Source organism: Myxocyprinus asiaticus, chromosome 35 (genome assembly GCF_019703515.2).
Source record: "Myxocyprinus asiaticus isolate MX2 ecotype Aquarium Trade chromosome 35, UBuf_Myxa_2, whole genome shotgun sequence".
NCBI lineage: Eukaryota > Metazoa > Chordata > Actinopteri > Cypriniformes > Catostomidae > Myxocyprinus > Myxocyprinus asiaticus.
In genome coordinates, this window is record NC_059378.1 from 42,176,805 (window position 1) to 42,197,462 (window position 20,658).

Sequence of the window (20,658 nt, forward strand, 5' to 3'; positions counted from 1 at the left end):
CACAACTGTGTCCTCGACAATTATCATTAAATAAAATACCCATTATAGCTCATAATGTAATTATTAACTATAATAAACACAATACCTCAATAAGAACTAGCAATTCTGGCTTAAATTATTCCAAGATTCATGTTCTCAAGAGATTAACAATTAATATTATGTATGTTTCAGTATTTCAAATCAATCATAAATATGTATTTGTTTTAAGACAAAAAGAAACCCAACAATCCAAATTATTATTATTACATTTATTAATATTCTCAGATGAAGAAGAATAAAGGTTAGACTTCATAATTATAAAACATATATAAAGAAGAAACAAAATAAAACATTCAAGGAAAAGTAATGCATTGATAAATGTTATAGCTGAATCCTTGATGTGCTCTCTGATCATAGCGTTCTCCATTAGTGAAGCAGTCTTTGTTCATCACGCATATGTTAAGTTCAGTCACGCGTTACGTAGACTTGCACTAGCTTCCAAATGGCTAAGTACGCATGTGCAATGCTTCAGCATCTAGTTGAAGAGATGCACATAATTTATTGTGACGATATCAACTGCATGGATTCAGTTCAGTTACTGTAATCTGTAAATACTCAATATAAATATAATACTTATTCTGTTAGTGTGACGTTTAAAATAAAGTCTTCGTAATACAGTCATCCTCTCTGTTGAAGTTAGTTGTGTTGCAGCAGCACAGCACAGCATCTCTGAATATTGTAGGCAAAATCTTTTGTTGTTCCCGACAGAGAGCCTATCTTCTACGGGACAGCTTTGAAGATTACATCATCGTGTCTTTGTCAAGATGAAGAGCTTCGGAGGTTCAGGAAGATGAGATGTTTTGAAGAGATGCAATATATTTTAGGAGGATCAGATATGTTCAAGAGGAAGAGGGAGTTCAGAGAGCGGAAATCCTTGTTTTGAGTTTAAATAACACCATTTATAGGTGTTCCCTTGTATTGTAAACAAGTCCTTGTCGGTCCTTCCATTGGTTCACAGTATTTGATAGACGTCACCTCACACAAAAAGGGTGTGTTAGAAACGGAATATAACCCCCTATTGTGTTTCATTCTCAATGCAAATTTACAATTACAAGCATATAAAACACATCATAAAACAATCAAAAGATAATATTCAAAATAGTTATTAGTTTATATATTAATTTAAAACACAAACACTTTAGGGTAACTTAAAATAACTATTAAACTTTTGTCTAAAAGTTATGTAAATTATTATTATTAAATATTATTCTTTAAATCATTTTAAATAACTTTTAACAAAATAATAAGGTAACACTTTATTTGGATGGTCCCAAGTAGGTATTTAACTGACTATAAGTGACTTATCGACTGGCTTGCTATAGCTAGTAAACAGTGTTTCAACAAACATTCAGTAGACTTTCAGTAGCCTGTATAGAGATCTTTATTAATGACTTACATTATTGTTGAGAACATCAGTACATTAAAAGGTCATTAATAAAGATCTCTATACAGGCTACTGAAAGTCTACTGAATGTTTGTTGAAACACTGTTTACTAGCTATAGCAAGTCAGTCGATAAGTCACTTATAGTCAGTTAAATAGTCACTTATAGTCAGTTAAATATCTACTTGGGACCATCCAAATAAAGTGTTACCAATAATAATACAACTGCGTAGTCACTATACTGTAGCTTGGCTTGGTCAATTTTATGACACTTCAAAGCCAGACAGATCAGATAAGTATTTTGGAAGACAAGCTTCAAAGAGTTAACATTACTTGTGGCATGTGCCTTTGTCTAATTTAATAAGCTTTGAAGTAGATCTGGTTAGGAATTTTCTGGAATGTTCAAACCCCAATCACCACAGCAAGCCACACAGACAATAGTCTGTATTAAATTTTGTGTGAGTGTGCTTGTGTGTGTGTGTGAGTGTGTGTGGTGCCCTGTGATTGGACTGACGCCCCGGGGTGTAGTCGCACCTTGCATTGCCCTGTGTCTGTCGCGACCCCCTAAAGGATTAAGCAGTTATGATAATGAATGGATGGATGTTTTCATGTTATGTTTTTATATTGCTATTTCCATTTTGTTGTTGTGTGTACAGAATGGACAGCATCAGTGATTGACAGTGGACGGTTTGTTTCTCAACATACACACACCTGTGATTCATGGAGCTGCAGGTTTAAGCCAGAAACTCGACATTGCTACAAACAGATCCAGTGCAGACACAGCTGTGATCCCTATGCAATTTCCAACGGCGTTGTGTCTTGTGCTTCTCATTTCGAAGGAGAAAGTTGCTCTGTGAATTGCTACAGACTTTATAATCTCAAAGGCCCCTCCCGTATCCGATGTACCCGTTCTGGATGGTCAAGTTTTCCCTACTGCATCGGTGAGCGTATGTCTACATGATTATTATTGTTGTTAATGTGGCTGATGCGTTTATCCAAAGGGGTGACCTGAAAAAGTTTATACGTATAATACAATCCATTCTATACAAATAACTTTATATTTATTTTTAATATGAAATCGTCAATTATTTTACCCCCATTTTATATATATATATATATATATATATATATATATAATTTTAGTTGTTGCCAATTATGCACTGTTCACACTAGCACGCCCGTACCGTACAGGTGTGTTTAACCTAGCAAATAACCGAGCCGGAACCAAGCCGTGAAACTCCAGCCCTGCAACATATCTGAATCTGGCTCAGGGCCGAAGCAGGCTGTGGGCGGGGTTACTGCATTTCGTCATCACGCTCAAGCATCATTACAAGAAAAAGTGGCAAACCCCATGAACTCAAATGGTAAATGTTTTCGTAACTCCTTACTTTTACACTGCGGGACACATAACAACACACATCTGGCTGAAATACTAAATAAAATAAACCCCTTTCTATAATAAGCATAGTGAATATATATATATTTTTTTTACTTTCTGTGAATTAACCATGCATAAATGTAATGTAATCAACACTATATTTTTAGCAAACAAAAAAATAAAAAAGGTAACATTCCCACTATGATATCATTTTATATAATTTTATAAATTGTATAAAAATATAATTTTAATCAGCAGTTTTTAAACTATAGCCTGGCTAAACGGCAGCGGGGAGTTCATTTTGAAGCGACAGACAAGCAAACCAACAAAATGCAAGAAGGAGAGCGGGTTGGGAGAGGGGGAGAGGGGGAGAGGGAATGGACTCGCCCCGGGTTCGGCTGCCGGAGCAGGGCTGAAGCGTCTCGACTCAGCAAAAAAGTTAATAGATTAGGAAAGATAACCACGTTACAGACCTAATATTTATTTAGAAATGAATGCAGTTGTCTGTATTATAAAGTGTCAGTGCAGCTTTTCTCCAGTTCAGATACTGTATCAGAAGGGTGAGACAGAAATGGAAGTTAAACTGATAAGTTGTTTACGGTTTGAACAATGGTACTGTATTTACTGTAGAAATATTGCTCTTGTAAGTTGTATAGAGAATTGGGGAATATGATCATTATATCTGAGGCACGTTATTTTGTATACCTTTAATATGGTCCCCGGTCTTGGCTTTCTTTGTTTAGGTATGTATTGCAAGCCCCACCCCCAACCGCATTTTCAGTACTTCTCCGCTATAATAATAATAATAAAAATAAAATAAAAAAAAGAGTGAAAAGAGATTTTATTAAATTAATACTTAGTTCTGTTTTTGCAGTCTGTGTGATTTAATGTAATCGACTCAGCACGCTCATTATGCGTGACGTCTCTCAGCTCGGCTCACCTTTCTCTGGTGTAAACGCAACTCAAGCTGAATGTAAACGTAGCATTAGTTTTTATTATTTTCTCCCCAGTTTGAAATGCCCAATTATTGTTAAGCTCAGCTCACTGCTACCACCCCTGCGCTGACCCGGGAGGGGCAAAGATGAACACACGCTGTCCTCCGAAGTGTGTGCCATCAGCCGTCCACTTCTTTACACTCCGCAGACTCACCGTGCAGCCGCCTCAGAGCTACAGCGTCGGAGGACAACGCAGCTCTTGGCAGCTTACAGGCAAGCCCACAGGTGCCCGGCCAGACTACAGGGATCACTGGTGCACGGTGAGCCGAGGACACCCTGGCCGACCTAACCCTCCCTCCCCCTGGGCGACGCTCGGCCAATTGAGCGCCGCCCCCGGAAACTCCTGTCCACACCTGCTTTCTTTCACATTACAAGCCCAAAGTGACATACTTGGCAACTCCTTTATTTTTTAAACTTCTCCCAGGCATCTCCTGGGACCAACTTTCTCCCATATTTTAAACTTAATATTTTACTATAGTATTTTTATTTATTTTAATTTAAAATTTTTGTTTTGCAAATATTTAAAGCTCTAAAATGGCAGTGACCTCAATGTAATACTGGAAAAAATCTGTCATGGTTTAGGACCCAGGGGAAAGGCTACACTGGTGTGCATGAGGGTTGGGGACACAGACGAATTAGCAGTCAGGAGTGAGTTGAGAGTGGCAGCGGTAAACCACATAAATAAGTATTCTTGTAAATTCCAGTCCGATTGGACTACAACCTTTAGGGTTATGGGTGAAAGCAAGAAAAGGACACGCTTTTCTTGTGATTAACATTTTTATAAATGTTCAAAACAAAGAAAAACAAAACATATATACAATGATTCAACATTAACTCCCACTACTTCCCCTCCCCAATCAAGAACCCCACCCGACCCCAAATGAACAACCCAGTGGTCTTACAGAAGTACACACATATACAGAGAATAAAATAACATAAATATATATATATATATATATATATATATATATATATATATATATACACACATACACATACATATATACATACACACATACATACACACACACACACACACACACACACACACACACACACACATATATATATATATATATATATATATATATATATATATATATATATACAAATATACATACACATACACCTATAAAAAAAACATACAACTCTAAACTATACCTCTCTCTCCACAGACCCACTGCGAGAGCACCCCAAAAACGTCAAATATCTACCCCATTTCCCAGTAAAAGAATCCCATATCCCCAGCCTTCTACATGTTACCTCTTCGAAGGCTGCCACCCTTCCCATCTCCTCGCACCACTCTTGAATTGAGGGTGCTCCCACCGACTTCCAACCCCTTAAAACAATCTGCCTGCCTATCATCGCACTGGTGAGGACCCAATTGTTTATGTATTTGTCACCTACGTCGATGACCGCCCCATCACCCAAAACACAGAGTCTGGGGCAAAATGAAATCCGAATGCCCAACACGTCACACAGAACACTCTGTACCTTCAACCAAAATTCCTGAATCTCAGCGCACTACCAAAAAACATGGGCCATGTCTTCTTCCTCTGATTGGCATCGCCAGCAGGTGGGTGTGTCTTTAAGGCCAAACCTATACAATTTAGAGGGGGTCCAATAGAACCGATGTAAAATCTTGAATTGTATAAGGCGCACCCTTGCATCTCTCGATGCAGTTTTTATGTTTTTTAAAATCCTAGCCCATTCTCTCTCCTCCAATTTCAGGTTTAAATCTTTCTCCAATAATCTCTTGAGAGTGGTTGAGACTCCGTCCCCCAGACTCTGAATTAATAAAGAGTAATACACTGATGCCTCATGGCCCTTTCCAAAAGCAGATCACCTCTCCTAGAGTATCTGCCGCTTTAGGGGGGTGTATGCTATTCCCAAAAATAGTACAGAGCAAATGGCGTAACTGAAGATACCTAAAAAACTGAGATCTGGGGATCCCAAAATATTGAACCAGATTTTCAAAGGATCTCATCACACCGCTCTCGTAAAGATCACAGAGTGAATTAACCCCCCTTCACAATCCACTCTGACCAACAAAAAGGGGACTTATTAATGCATAGTTTGGGGTTTAGCCATAGGTTCGAGGCAACATTTAGATAAATATCTGAATTAAACACTTTGGACACTTTTGTCCATACTGAGTGCAAATGTGAAATAATGGGGTGTGATTTAACTTCTCTATTTAGTTTGATGAAAAGGCTTTGCAATGGCAAAATAGGGGCAAGAAGTTCTTGTTCAATGCAGAACCAGGGAGGGGCTCTTTCAGGTGGAAGCGACCAATGAGCCAAATGTCTGAGACTGAATGCATAATTATAAAACAAAATCTTGGGTTGGCCTAGCCCACCTTTGTCAATCGGCCTATGCAATTTATTGAAATGTAGTCTGGGGTGCTTACCATTCCAAATGAAAGACTTCGCTATGCTATCAAATTGCTTGAAATAAGAGAGGGGGACATCTACCGGTAGAGACTGTAGCAAGTAGTTAAATTTTGGAATACAGTTCATTTTAATAACATTAACCATCCCAATCATAGATAAATGTAATGAAGCCCACCTGTCTACATCGCTCGAAAACCGTTTTATTAAAGGGTCAAAATTAACTCTAACTAAATCAGACAAATTTGTTGGGAATAAAATGCCCAAATACTTAATGTCCTCTTTGGGCCACTGGAAGGCACCTGGCTGGAAGGCCGTTACTGGGCAGTACACTGTCAAAGCCAAAGCTTTGGATTTAGACCAATTGACTTTGTATCCTTAGAACTTGGAAAAGGAATTAATAATTCTGTGGAGGCAAGGCATACATCTAGTGGGGTCAGAGACGAATAAAAAAATATCATCTGCATAAAGCAGAAGCTTATGCTCCACACCTCCCACCGTCACCCCTGGAAAATCATCCTCCTTTCTTATCGCGGCTGCTAATGGTTCCAGGGCAAGACAGAACAATAATGGGAAAGAGGCAACCCTGCCGGGTGCCCCTATCCAGAGTAAAATAATCTGAAATTAATCCATTTGTTTGTACCACTGCTACAGTGTGTCTATAAAGTAACTTGATCCAACCAATAAACGTACTCCTGAACCCATACATTTCCAAAATCTTAAAAAGATAATCCCATTCTACCATATCAAACGCCTTTTCGGTGTCAAGTGAGATGGCAGCGACCAGAGTCTGATCATTTGCCACTGACCACATGATATTGATGAAACACCTAATATTATCAGAAGAGCTACGACCCCGAATGAACCCCACCTGATCTATATGTATAAGAGATGTCATAACTTTACTTAATCGGTTAGCCAAAATTTTAGCTAAAATTTTTACATCTAGCTGGATCGGGGAAATTGGACAGTAACTTTTACACTCGCTTGGATCTTTGTCCTTTTTAAGAATCAGACTGATCCGGGCTTGTGTCATGGTTGGAGGAAGTTTTCCCTTCTTTAATGATTCCGTATAAACTTCTAGCAAAAGTGGAGCTAGTTCTGTAGAATAAGATCTAAAAAATTCAGCAGCAAAACCATCTGGCCCCGGAGCCTTGGCTGTAGGTAAGGACTTAATTACCTCGTCAAGTTCCTCCAAGTTTATCTCAGAATCAAGAGAGTTTTTTTTTTTTTGCTCATTCATCAATTTAGGGAGATATAATAGTTCCACAAATTTTCGAATATCTTCATCAGTAGATGAAGACGTGGAACTATAAAGATCAAGATAGAATTCTTTAAAAGCATTATTAATATCAATGGCTGAGGTAAATATTTCACCACCAACAGATTTCACTGAGGGAATGGTAGAAAAAGATTCTGTCTGTTTTATATATCTAGCCAAAAGCTTCCCTGCTTTGTCCCCTGACTCAAAGTATGACTGTCTTGCCCTGAATAACCAAAACTCCACCTTCCGCGACAAAATAGTATTATATCTGTATTTAAATCTAGTCAATTCTCTGAGACCATCAGACGACATTCTGCGCTTCAGCTCTGCCTCGGCACTTTTAATATTCCCTTCCAACTCCACGAGTTCTTGTGCTTTGGATTTTTTGATGAATGAGGCATACTGTATGATCTGACCCCTAAGAACTGCCTTAAGTGCCTCCCAAGCCACACCCACAGAGGATACTGAGGACCAGTTGGTCACCATATAAACACTGATTTCAGTCTTTAAAATTTGTTGGAAATCTGGATTTTGCAAAATGGATACATTAAAGCACCAGCTATATGATTTCTTTTTCTCTGTATGTGGCAACACCTCTTAACTCACCAGGGCATGATCTGAGACTAAGATGTTTCCAGTTGAGCAATCGACAACAGATGAGGGACTTAGATATAAAAATAAAAATATATTCTAGAGTAAATCTTATGAACTGATGAAAAAAATGTATAGTCCCTACCGGATGTGTTTAGAAGTCGCCAGATATCTACAAGACGAAGATTTTTACACATCCTGTGAAGCGTCAATGTTGCTCTAGTGGGCTTACACACATTTGCTTCACTATGATCAAGGACTGAGTCCATCAAAAGATTAAAGTCTCCACCCAATATTATATCATGAGGGGTGCCAGCGGCTTGCAACATCCCTTCAAGATCTATAAAAAAGCCCTGATCATCAGCGTTAGGTGCGTAAATATTAGCCAAATTCAACCTTTGCCCCTGAATTTCTGCTAAAACAAAAATGACTCTTCCTAATTTATCTTTAATCTGTTTGAGACATTTGAATTGTAGATGTTTATTAATCAATATAATGACTCCCTTGCTCTTACTTGAGCCAGCACTAAAGAAAACATGTCCACCCCATATCTTCCCAAATTTTTCAGCTTCCTGCGGGGAAAGATGTGTTTCTTGAAGAAAGACTATATTATATTTCTTACACTTAAGAACAGAAATAACCTTCCTTCTTTTTATAGGGTGCCCCAACCCATTCACATTCCATGTGGAGAGAGACAACTTATTCATATTAAAATTTGACATATTGATATAAAAAAATAAATAAAAGTAATGAGTGTCAAAAACAAGATTACACAGACCACATTCCCCATTAGTGAAACAATCAAACTCTGAACTTCCCCCCCCGAACAAAACAAACATAAAAAAGATAAACGTGCACATTAACCCCACGCATGACAGCGCCAACCGGCGACAATCCGTCTAAACTCAAAGAGTCCATGTACGCATGCGAGAACCCCCGCGACAACTTTGTCATCGGATTATTATAAGTCCGGTGCTTCTGCACAAATTTTGTGAGGCACAATTACATAACAGAAAATACTTTGTAAAACAGACCCCAGCCAACTGGCAGAATAACAGAAAAAACATGTAGATTCATTCACAGAACTGTCTCGAAAGTGTGTTCCTCCACAAAATAAACTCCAGCTAATATAAAGCCGTTCAGTTTCCTCGGACAGACAAACAATTGTTCAGTGAGCCGGCTGTTATGAGTGCAGCAGATGAGGTAATCATTTTACTAGTAGGCATAAGCACAAAGTACAAACATATTTAACCACAACTGTCCCGAAGTAGTGTAATTCCACAAAACAATCTCCATCCACTAGGCAGAGCCAGCACGAGAAACAAAACCGGCATCCCGGTTCCTCAGATGATCAAGAGTCCTAACTCGGAGGCCGCGCCAAAAAAAAAAAAACACCATAACTTACTCAGCCCATCAACTTTACGTGCCATCCAAATTGAGTCCCTGGCTCGCTGTCCCGCCAGAGGCCTCAGCTTGAACACTTAAGTGTCTTTTAATGTCTCCAGAGTCTGAGGATTTTGACTTTTTTGCCATGTTTACCTTAAAGAGCAAATATGTAACTGGGTGTATCAAATCTCACCAGATCACAACATGAAAATAATTAAAATACTAGCAAAGTTCGCAGAGCTCGTGTCTCACACGTCTGTCTCTTGCATCGCGTCACGTGAACCCCAAGGACACGCTTTTCTTTTCAGAGCACTTGCATTATGATTTTACTTTGTACTTCAATTATATTTTTTTATGTGCACAGCAAATTCAGAGTTAAGGTATCAGTAAAATAGCTAACCCCCCCAAAAAAAACTCCCAGTTTTGTGTTTGTGTCCTATCACATTGGAGGACTAACGCAGATCTGGTTACAACACAGCCAGCTCACATAGGAGTCGCTATTGCATGATGAGATGAGCGTTAGCCTGCTGACTTCAACCCTCCTGGCCTGGAGCAGCATTTGGCCAATTCTGCGCCTCCCTCTGTGAGTTCCCGGCCACAGTCACAAATGGTGTAGCCCAGATTCAACCAGTGATCTGGAGGATATAGGGCACATCCTGCACTCTGGCGAGCACCTTTACTGGATGCACCACTAGTGAGCACCCCCAAGGAATGTTTCCAAAGTAGCTATAAATGCTGCAGTACAGTAGTCTACATGGCATGGTACAGGAGTTACACAGTGCAAGATGCAGATCCAGTAAAGTACAACAATGAAGGGCATCTAATAGAACAGCACTTTTCAACCAGGTAGGTCACCACAATTTAGCCATTGAGAAGATTACATTTAACAATTACTATTACTTTATAATTATAACATTTTAGTGCAAAAAAATGTCTGAATAATTTGTAAAAATATATTTTTTTACTGTTCTATAACTTTAAAACTACCACACAGATTTGCACATAATATACCAAAATAAATGTTCTGTGACCCAGACACTAAGCATGCTAAATGCTGTTCTGAACGGTTTTGAAATGGCAGAGAAAACATACCCCTCAAAATCAGGTATAAACAAGGTTGTGCGAGTCAATCTTATCTATACTGTGGTTGTTGCTAACAAAGGTGTTGCTGTATATAAAACATGACAAATAAACCTTCTGGCAGTGGATTTTTAACATGTTGACTCAAAATACTTGGTAAAGGATTTCCCCTGCTAAGTTGAAACCCTCTCAGCTGTGGTACTCAGGCTGATGGCAAAGAGCCTGAACATGTACTGAATGGCTCATCTGGTAAAAGTACATTCCTAACAGTAAATATTTATTTGACTAACTTGAAATACTCTGTCTCTCTTTCTCTGTTGCACATCCCCCCCCAACAGAAAGTGGAAATTGTGGCTATGACTTTGAGAGAGGACCCCATTTCATCCAGTGCTTGTCAAGGCTTTGGTTGGAGGCAGGTTGTAGCCTCAACACCAACGGGTCTCCTACCAGGAATCCCGATTTGGTCAGAAAATGGAACACCATGACTGTGGATGAGGTGAGGAGAGACATGGCCGAATACCCAAGGGATGGCCTATTTACTTATAACCCCTACTGTCAGGAAGATGAGGAGTGCTTCCCTGCCCATGCAACGGTGCTCACTAGTGATGGCTCGAGGAGGACCATGGCAGAACTGCGCTTGGGGGACAGGGTGTTGGCAGTCAATGCTGCTGGTCAGCCCACCTTCAGCGAGGTCCTCCTGTGGCTGGACCGGCGGAGCACAGGAAGGGAGCACTACCTCCTGCTGGACACGGAGGGCTCCGAGGAGACCCTGTACATCACCCCCGATCATGTTCTCTTCATCGCCCCCGACAACACAACTACTAGTGCCACAGCCACCCGCAGGGTCCCAGCGTTCGCCAAAGACATTCTCCCGGGACACCTTCTCTACCGACACAACCCCAGCACTGGATCACTGGAGGCCAAACGCGTGACCGACGTGCGTGAGTCAGAGAGCCTGGGGGCCTACGCCCCCCTCACTGTGGAGGGGAATCTGGTGGTGGACGGACACCTGGTATCCTGCTACACCTTGCAGTGCCGGCAGAATCTCGCTCATCTCCCCTTCGCCCCCTACAGGCTCCTCCACACTCTGCGCTCCTCCATCCCTTTCCTCGGGGACCTGCTGCTGCCCTCCCCATGGCAGGGAGAGGACAGAGAGGCGGGGGGGCAGGAAGGCATGCACTGGTACGCCAATGCCTGGTACCAGCTGGGGCTCTGGATGGGGTATCCATTTGGGGAGACGTGCTATCCCAGCGAGCTGCAGAGATACCACTACCCCAGACCTGCTACTGATCCACTGTGAAGGCTGGCCACCTACAACTCCTTCACAGTCTGATACTGATATCAAAATATATAGCAAGAAAAACTGATAATCACTGATAATCAATGCTTACCATTTATCGTGCAACATATTGCCTGTTATATAAATATTTACATGCCGCTGTAAAATTCCATGCACTCTAAATGCTGTTTGAGCTAGAGGGATATATAATCCCTGATATACACCTTCAGAATGTTTGTAACTGCATCACAAAAACAAATCAAGTAAGAAAACTACACCAGTTATTTGAAATAAACTGTTATTAAAAGTCAATCAAGGGATGGTTAAATAAAAAATAATACACCTAGCCTACCTTACATGTCCACGGACACTGAGAGAGATGTAGAGACTTACTTTAGTACAGAATTACTGTCGGGTAAACTGAACATAGACATATGGTTAAAAAGCGTGATCTAGAATTATTCAAATGAAAGCGTGCAAAACTTGGGACAAAACTATTAAATGATTATTTCCGGTTTCTTTTCCTGCACTGCCACCTTTTGGTTTTATAAGGCAACTGTTATTTTGTTTTAAGTTGAATAAGAATCAATTGAAAAAGAGATGCACTGTACAATTCTACAGAACTGTGCATCTTTGTCATTTGGCTAAATGTTATAATACAAATTAAAAAACAGACTGGAGCACTTGATTTCTTCATTAATTCTTGAATGTATTTATTTCAATATATTTTTAAATTTATTTGCAAGTCCTCCTGGTTGTTATAGTGGTTAGTATCACGGGGTTCAAATAAGAATAGTTTTTTATTTATTTAATAAATAAAAATAGAATGATAATGAATTACTTTCTCTTAGAATATTTAAATCTTTCATGTTACTTGTATTATTTGAATAAGCACAGGACCAGGATTGAGAACCACTGATCTAAGACATATGAGGATGTTAGAGAGAACTTTTGAATCCTCAGCAACCCATTGACCTACCTAGTGGTGGAGACTACCTATGTTTTCTGAAGTGAAGCCACCTGGTAGCAGTTAAGCAGTGTGTGCTGGAAAGCCTTGTCAGAACATGGGTTGAGTAACAGCGCAGTGGCAGTCTTACCGGTCAATTTCCCATCTACATTGCTTTTGTCCACTCTTACTGTCCCTTAAAACATGCAAAAGTATCATGCAGATACAGTTAAATTCCAAACAGAGCTGAATTGGGCCAATTCTCACTATTAATCAATATACAAAAAAGAGACGCTACATTTTGGCTCCATCTGAAAGATAATAACCAAAACTCTTTCCCCCATAAAGCAGCCCTGCAGTGCCAAGAGCAGAGCCCAAAGAAGAGTCCCCTCAGCCAGCTGGTCCTGAAGCTCACTGAGCAGAGCAACACTGACATCAGTCAGCTCCAGGACAGCACTGCAAAAATGATTCAAATCGATTAAACCAAATTCTAAAACACCTCAAACACTCCTATCTAAACCATTGAGGGGGTGAGAAAATTAAAAACATAGAGACAGGTTAAAGAGAGGGGGGAGAGAGAGGGCAGCAGTGTGGAATAGTGGTTAGGGCTCAGGACTCTTGACCGGAGGCTTGTGGGTTCAATCCCTGGTGGAACACACTGCTGCTGCACCCTTGAGCAAAGTACTTTACCTAGATTGCTCCAGTAAAACCCAACTGTATGAATGGGTAATTGTATGTAAAAAAATTATGTGATATCTTGTAACAATTGTAAGTCGCCCTGGATAAGAGCATCTGCTAAGAAATAAATAATAATAGAGGGTGAGAGTTAAATGGTGGGGAAGAGAGGGTGAGAGAGTGACATGGTAAAGGCAGAGAGAGAAAGGAGGGGTGAGAAGGGAAAGGTACAGGGGAGAAAGACATGATATAGAGGGGAGAGAGAGACAGAGGGGAAACATGGTAAAGAGAAAGTGTTAAATTGAGAGTGGAGAGAGGGTACAGGGAGAGGAAGAGAGGGTAAAGAAAGAGAGAGAGAGTATTAACAACACTGCATTTGTTCCATTTGCTTGTATTGAAAGAATGTTCAAAATGCTATATTTTGGCAGAAAATGAAGAAACACTCACTACGTTTCCATGCAGGCAGTATTTGGATAGCTGAGTATTCAGAATAGCAGTATTCACAATACAATATTGTTTCCATGAGTGTAGGTATAGCTGTTCCAAATGTATTCCACTGCATTTACATGATGCTTGGTTCACACTCCACACATGCGCACACAGCAATACAAAATATAGGAGCTTTCAGTAGCAATTCAAGAATTAAAAATGTGTAACTTCTTCACAGCTGTTTAAAGTATTTTAATGTTACTCAGTGCATACGGCACATCAGCAGCAACAACTAGAAATGCTTTACGTGCTGCTTCATCATAAAAAAAAAAAAAAAACTGGCCACAGAGGAACTCTGTATGAGAGTTGTAGCTACAAGTAGCCTACTATAAAAAATAAAAAAAATTTGGAAGATATTGCCGGAAGGTGGGGGTGTATCTGGATGATGAGGAGGGGGAGATTTCCTTCTACAACGCAGACACCAGAGCTCACTTCCACACTCTCATTGACACCTTCACTGAGACTCTCTATCCATACTTCTATACCCTTCACATAGGAGAAGGTGAAGCTGCATCACTGGTCATCTGCCCTGTCAGTGATGGAGTTCAATCTGGAGGCAGTACCTCATCAGAACAGAATCAAACCAGACGGGTTGGGGGAGTTAAATAAATACACCTAGCTTCATCTAGCTTCTGATCTCCCCATCATCACCATGTTCAATAATATCTATCTATAATGTTAAATTCAGTGCTTCAGGACAAACCCAGCACACCATTGACTGAAAATCAAATCCAGTTTATTAATGAGGTATGCAGGGGAGGAAACAACTAATTTGTCATTTCACCTGCTGGGAATGAAGATCTCATACCTGGCCGCGGGAGGAGGGTTTGTGAAAATGAAAAGTGAAATGCAGGGGGAGTACACAGAGGATTTATACTAGTAAGGAAATGTGGAGGTGATCATTCAATTTGGTGACGTAGCCAGTGGGGGTGTGTCTATCTCCCCACACCTAGTTCCAAATGTCATTAATATTCAATCTGTTTATGAACTTCAATGTCAGATGTTTTTGTCCTATCCTTATATGTTCAGTCCTGTGTTTGTATTTTAAAAGGGGAATTCTATCAGCCTTTTTATTACTTTGTCTACATCTAATTTGAATCCGTGCTTTTTAAAGTAATAATAATCATATCAGTTTTGGCTCATTCTCCAATACCGTGTACCAATACACACGGTGATATTTGACAAGTGTATCTTTATTATTAAAGCAATTTACCATATAGAGAGTCTTCAATCACATATTGGCACAAACACAAACCACACAGTCTAGCAAATACAAATTTGATAATTACCTACAAATAAAAGCCATGCAGCGAACCTCCCTGCCCTGCTCCCCTTTTGCCTTAGCGCGCTTGTGCATTCTGCTTTTTATTTCCTACAACACCTGTCCAACAAGACGTAAGCCTGGGCTTCTTTATTTCATATAAAGACTATAGAGACACCGTATCGATCTCAGAGCGAAACTCTACTGTCATCGGACAACAAGTGCTCTAAAATCTGTTGGAACTGGATTTGAGGTAATTTTCTGTACAGCAAAACGTTAACAGTGAATTGTTAATTTGAACGTTATTATAATAAATATTATATTATTGTCATTAATTGATCTAAGAATTGGCCAAATCAGACCATTTGACTTATTTTGAAAATCAAATCAAATCACTTTATCGTCACACAGCCATATACACAAGTGCAATGGTGTGTGAAATTCTTGTGTGCAGTTCCGATCAACATAGCAGTCGTGACAGTGATGAGACATATTCCAATTTACAATAACATCAAATTTACACAACACAATTTAAACATCTGATATACACATAATTACACACAACAATATACAAATAATAACATACACTGTACAGTATACAATGCGCACTATATAGATACACATTATTCAATAAAAATAAAAAATAAAAATATATAAACAAAAGTATATATAGAATGTACAGTAGGTTGTATTGTACTGTATTGACATTCAGGCTGTCGGTTGATAGTCAGTTGTTAAGAGAGAATATAATATAATAATAATATAATTTATGACAGTCCGGTGTGAGATATAAGAGTAAGAGTAATAAAGTGCAGTGCTGATGTATATTGATCATGGGAGATCAAGAGTTCAGATGTCTGATTGCTTGGGGGAAGAAGCTATCATGAAGTCTGCTGGTGCGGGTCCTGATGCTGCGATACCGCCTACCTGATGGTAGCAGTGAGAACAGCCCATGGCTCGGGTGGCTGGAGTCTCTGATGATCCTCCAAGATTTTTTCACACACTGCCTTGTATATATTTCCTGGAGGGAGGGAAGCTCACCTCTGATGATGTGTCTGGCAGTTCGCACCACCCTTTGCAGTGCTTTGCGGTTGTGGGCGGTGCTATTGCCGTACCAGGCGGAGATGCAGCCAGTCAGGATGCTCTCCACAGTGCAGGTGTAGAACCGTGTGAGGATGTGGCGGTTCATTCCAAACTTCCTCAGCCATCTCAGGAAGAAGAGGCACTGATGAGCCTTCTTCACAACGACTTCAGTGTGGACGGACCATGTGAGTTCCTCAGTGATGTGGACACCCAGGAACTTGACGCTGTTGACTCTCTCCACTGGTGCTCCATTGATGGTGATGGGACTGTGTTCTCTGTCTTTTCTCCTGAAGTCCACCACAAGCTCCTTTGTCTTACTGACGTTGAGGGAGAGGTTGTGCTCCTGACACCAGCGTGGCAGAGTGTGCACCTCCTCTCTGTAGGCTGTTTCATCATTGTCAGTGATCAGACCTACCACCATCGTGCCATCAGCAAACTTGATGGCATTGGAGCTATGTGTTGCCACACAGTCATGTGTGTACAAGGAATACAGTAGTGGGCTGAGAACACAGCCCTGTGGGGCTCCAGTGTTGAGGGTTAGTGATGAGGAGATGTTGCTGCCTATTCTAACCACCTGGCGTCTGCTTGACAGGAAGTCCAGGATCCAGCTGCACAGCGAGCTGTTTAAGCCCAGAGCCCGGAGTTTCTCATCTAGCTTGGAGGGCACTATGGTGTTGAATGCTGAGCTGTAGTCTACAAACATCATTCTCACATAAGTGTTCTTTTTTCCAGGTGGGAGAGAGCAGTGTGTATTGTAGATGCAATGGCATCATCAGTGGAGCGGTTGTTGCGGTAAGAGGCTGAGAGAGGCAGCACAGAGCAGATGTAATCTCTGATTAGTCTCTCAAAGCATTTGCTGATGATGGGGGTCAGAGCAACAGGACGCCATTGGTGTTTAACCTACATGTATAATTGTATAAATAGCTTGAAATCTCCCAACTTTTTATAATCTAACCATTGTATTATTATTTTAAAATGAAAAAAGCTAATTAAGAAAATTATTATTTTATTTTAATTAAATTATTATTAAATTATTATTTATTATTATTCACTGTCTTCAGTGCTACATTAGGAGGAGGTTTATCTAAGAGTCAGTGCAATATACTGTGTTTCGTTTACAAGCTGCCCAGAGACCATTATATAATAATGACAGTGCTTGGTTTGACACCACAGTGGTACTTTTGAAAAGAGCTGGTGGAATGGGACTTGATAAGCATTTGTTTCTGATGACACTAGAAGAGGCTGAGCTTACAGATCTTACTCCTTTCTACAAATCTGTTCTGGAAGCCTGGAAGGTTTTTGCTTTTTCAAGATCACCTGAAGTATCTGCTGGGATGTGGCTGTTGGAGGAACCATTGTTTTTTAACTCCTTCCTGCCTTCGAGACTTTTATCCTCAGCATTTTTGCATTCACGTTTACTGTCTGCTGGGTGCATAAAGCTGGGTCATATACTGCATACCAGTTTGGAATCTTTGGGCAAGAAAGCTGGGGTGAGGTCAACTCGACTATTACAAAAACTCACCACAGAGGTGCTTGGGGAACTGGATTTTAACTATCGTTCTTTCTTGGACAATCCAACTATAACTGATGAATGGAGAAGGGGATGTGAGTATTTTTTTCCCTCTCTAGTTGTAAGAGCTGTTGTGGGGGACTGGCAGAAAGAGGAGAGATGTATACTGTCTTTTAGAACTCCACAAATGGATGACTTTGAGTCAGTAGGAAAGAAAGCTCTTTATGTAACCTGCATAAATGTGTCTAATTTACATTCTTTGGCTGGGGTTCTTTCAAGGAGATGGACAGAAGTTTTTGGCACTGACTCTTCCCCTAATGGCAGTTGGCGTATCCTGAACAAACGTCCGATTGACAAGGGGACTGGTGACCTCAAGTGGAGGATTGTACACGGATCTATAGCTACAAACAGACGTGGTGCATCTTGATCCTAGTGTCAGTGCGGGTTGTCCTTCATGTTCAGAGATTGAATCTGTTTTTCATTTGTTTACGCAATGTACAAGGTTGATGGAACTTTTTTCCTTGTAAACACAACATGTTACATCTTTGGGTGAAACCTTTTCATTTCAGTTGTTATCTTTGGTCCAAAGTACACAGTCAAGCAAAATAATGTTTTGGTTTTACTTAATTTCTTATTTGGTAATGCCAAATTAGCTATCTGGAAAACAAGGAAAAATAAGATGTCAGGACAAGGTGCAGAAAATACAATTTTTATGTTTTTGGGCCTAGTGGTTTCTCGTCTTAGAGTGGAATATGCATATTACAAATTGGTTGGGTGTTTCCAATTTTTATGGAAATTTGGTCTTATGTACAGTTTGTTGAATTATTAGTCATTTTTTAATTTTTTATTTTTATTATTATTATGATTTTTGTGATTATTATTATCATCAGCATTACATTGTTGTGAACAAATATGATTGTTTATAATTTTTGCTCAAATAAAAGTGCATGTTAAACCTCTCTCCCCTGTCTTTCACTCCACCCTCTCTGCCTCTCTCTCCCCCCTCTCTACCATGTCTCTCTCCCCGTCTTTCACTCCACCCCTCTGCCTCTCTCTCCCCCCTCTCTACCATGTCTCTCTCCCCGTCTTTCACTCCACCCCTCTACCTCTCTCTCCCCCCTCTCTATCATGTCTCTCTCCCCATCTTTCACTCCACCCCTCTACCGTGTCTCTCCCCCCTCTCTTTAACCTGTCTCTATGTCTTTAATTTTCTCACCCCCTCAATGGTTTAGATAGGAGTGTTTGAGGTGTTTTAGAATTTGGTTTAATCGAATTTGAATCATTTTTGCAGTGCTGTCCTGGAGCTGACTGATGTCAATGTTGCTCTGCTCAGTGAGCTTCAGGACCAGCTGGCTGAGGGGACTCTTCTTTGGGCTCTGCTCTTGGCACTGCAGGGCTGCTTTATGGGGGAAAGAGTTTTGCTTATTATCTTTCAGATGGAGCCAAAATGTAGCATCTCTTTTTTGTATATTGATTAATAGTGAGAATTGGCCCAATTCAGCTCTGTTTGGAATTTAACTGTATCTGCATGATACTTTTGCATGTTTTAATTAATTAATTAATTAATTAATTTTCTTTATTTATCACACATTATACATTTGCACATATACGGTGAAATTCTTCTTTTTCACATATCCCAGCTAGGCTGGGGTCAGAGTGCAGGGTCAGCCATGATACGGCGCCCCTGGAGCAGATAGGGTTAAGGGCCTTGCTCAAGGGCCCAACAGTGGCATCTTGGCGGTGCTGGGGCTTGAACCCCCGACCTTCTGATCAGTAACCCAGAGCCTTAACCGCTGAGCTACCACTGCCCCTACAGTAAGGGACAGTAAGAGTGGACAAAAGCAATGTAGATGGGAAATTGACCGGTAAGACTGCCACTGCGCTGTTACTCAACCCATGTTCTGACAAGGCTTTCCAGCACACACTGCTTAACTGCTACCAGGTGGCTTCACTTCAGAAAACATAGGTAGTCTCCACCACTAGGTAGGTCAATGGGTTGCTGAGGATTCAAAAGTTCTCTCTAACATCCTCATATGTCTTAGATCAGTGGTTCTCAATCCTGGTCCTGTGCTTATTCAAATAATACAAGTAACATGAAAGATTTAAATATTCTAAGAGAAAGTAATTCATTATCATTCTATTTTTATTTATTAAATAAATAAAAAACTATTCTTATTTGAACCCCGTGATACTAACCACTATAACAACCAGGAGGACTTGCAAATAAATTTAAAAATATATTGAAATAAATACATTCAAGAATTAATGAAGAAATCAAGTGCTCCAGTCTGTTTTTTAATTTGTATTATAACATTTAGCCAAATGACAAAGATGCACAGTTCTGTAGAATTGTACAGTGCATCTCTTTTTCAATTGATTCTTATTCAACTTAAAACAAAATAACAGTTGCCTTATAAAACCAAAAGGTGGCAGTGCAGGAAAAGAAACCGGAAATAATCATTTAATAGTTTTGTCCCAAGTTTTGCACGCTTTCATTTGAATAATTCTAGATCACGCTTTTTAACCATATGTCTGTGTTCAGTTTACCCGACAGTAATTCTGTACTAAAGTAAGTCTCTACATCTCTCTCAGTGTCCGTGGACATGTAAGGTAGGCTAGGTGTATTATTTTTTATTTAACCATCCCTTGATTGACTTTTAATAACAGTTTATTTCAAATAACTGGTGTAGTTTTCTTACTTGATTTGTTTTTGTGATGCAGTTACAAACATTCTGAAGGTGTATATCAGGGATTATATATCCCTCTAGCTCAAACAGCATTTAGAGTGCATGGAATTTTACAGCGGCATGTAAATATTTATATAACAGGCAATATGTTGCACGATAAATGGTAAGCATTGATTATCAGTGATTATCAGTTTTTCTTGCTATATATTTTGATATCAGTATC

General features: G+C 39.9%; 1 protein-coding gene across 2 annotated transcripts in view; it reads left to right on the forward strand.

The window, feature by feature from the left end:
- The window catches only part of LOC127426464 (uncharacterized), a 39,560-nt gene extending 27,093 nt beyond the window's left edge, over positions 1-12,467 (forward strand). The window contains exons 3-4 of one of the 2 annotated variants that reach the window (XM_051673296.1): positions 2,078-2,368; positions 10,844-12,467. In XM_051673296.1, coding sequence (XP_051529256.1) covers positions 2,078-2,368; positions 10,844-11,805 — 1,253 coding nt within the window. In that variant the 3' untranslated portion in view covers positions 11,806-12,467. The remainder of the gene's footprint in view (positions 1-2,077; positions 2,369-10,843) is intronic. The other variant, XM_051673297.1, reaches the window with a different exon arrangement.
- The last annotated feature ends 8,191 nt before the right edge of the window (positions 12,468-20,658 follow it).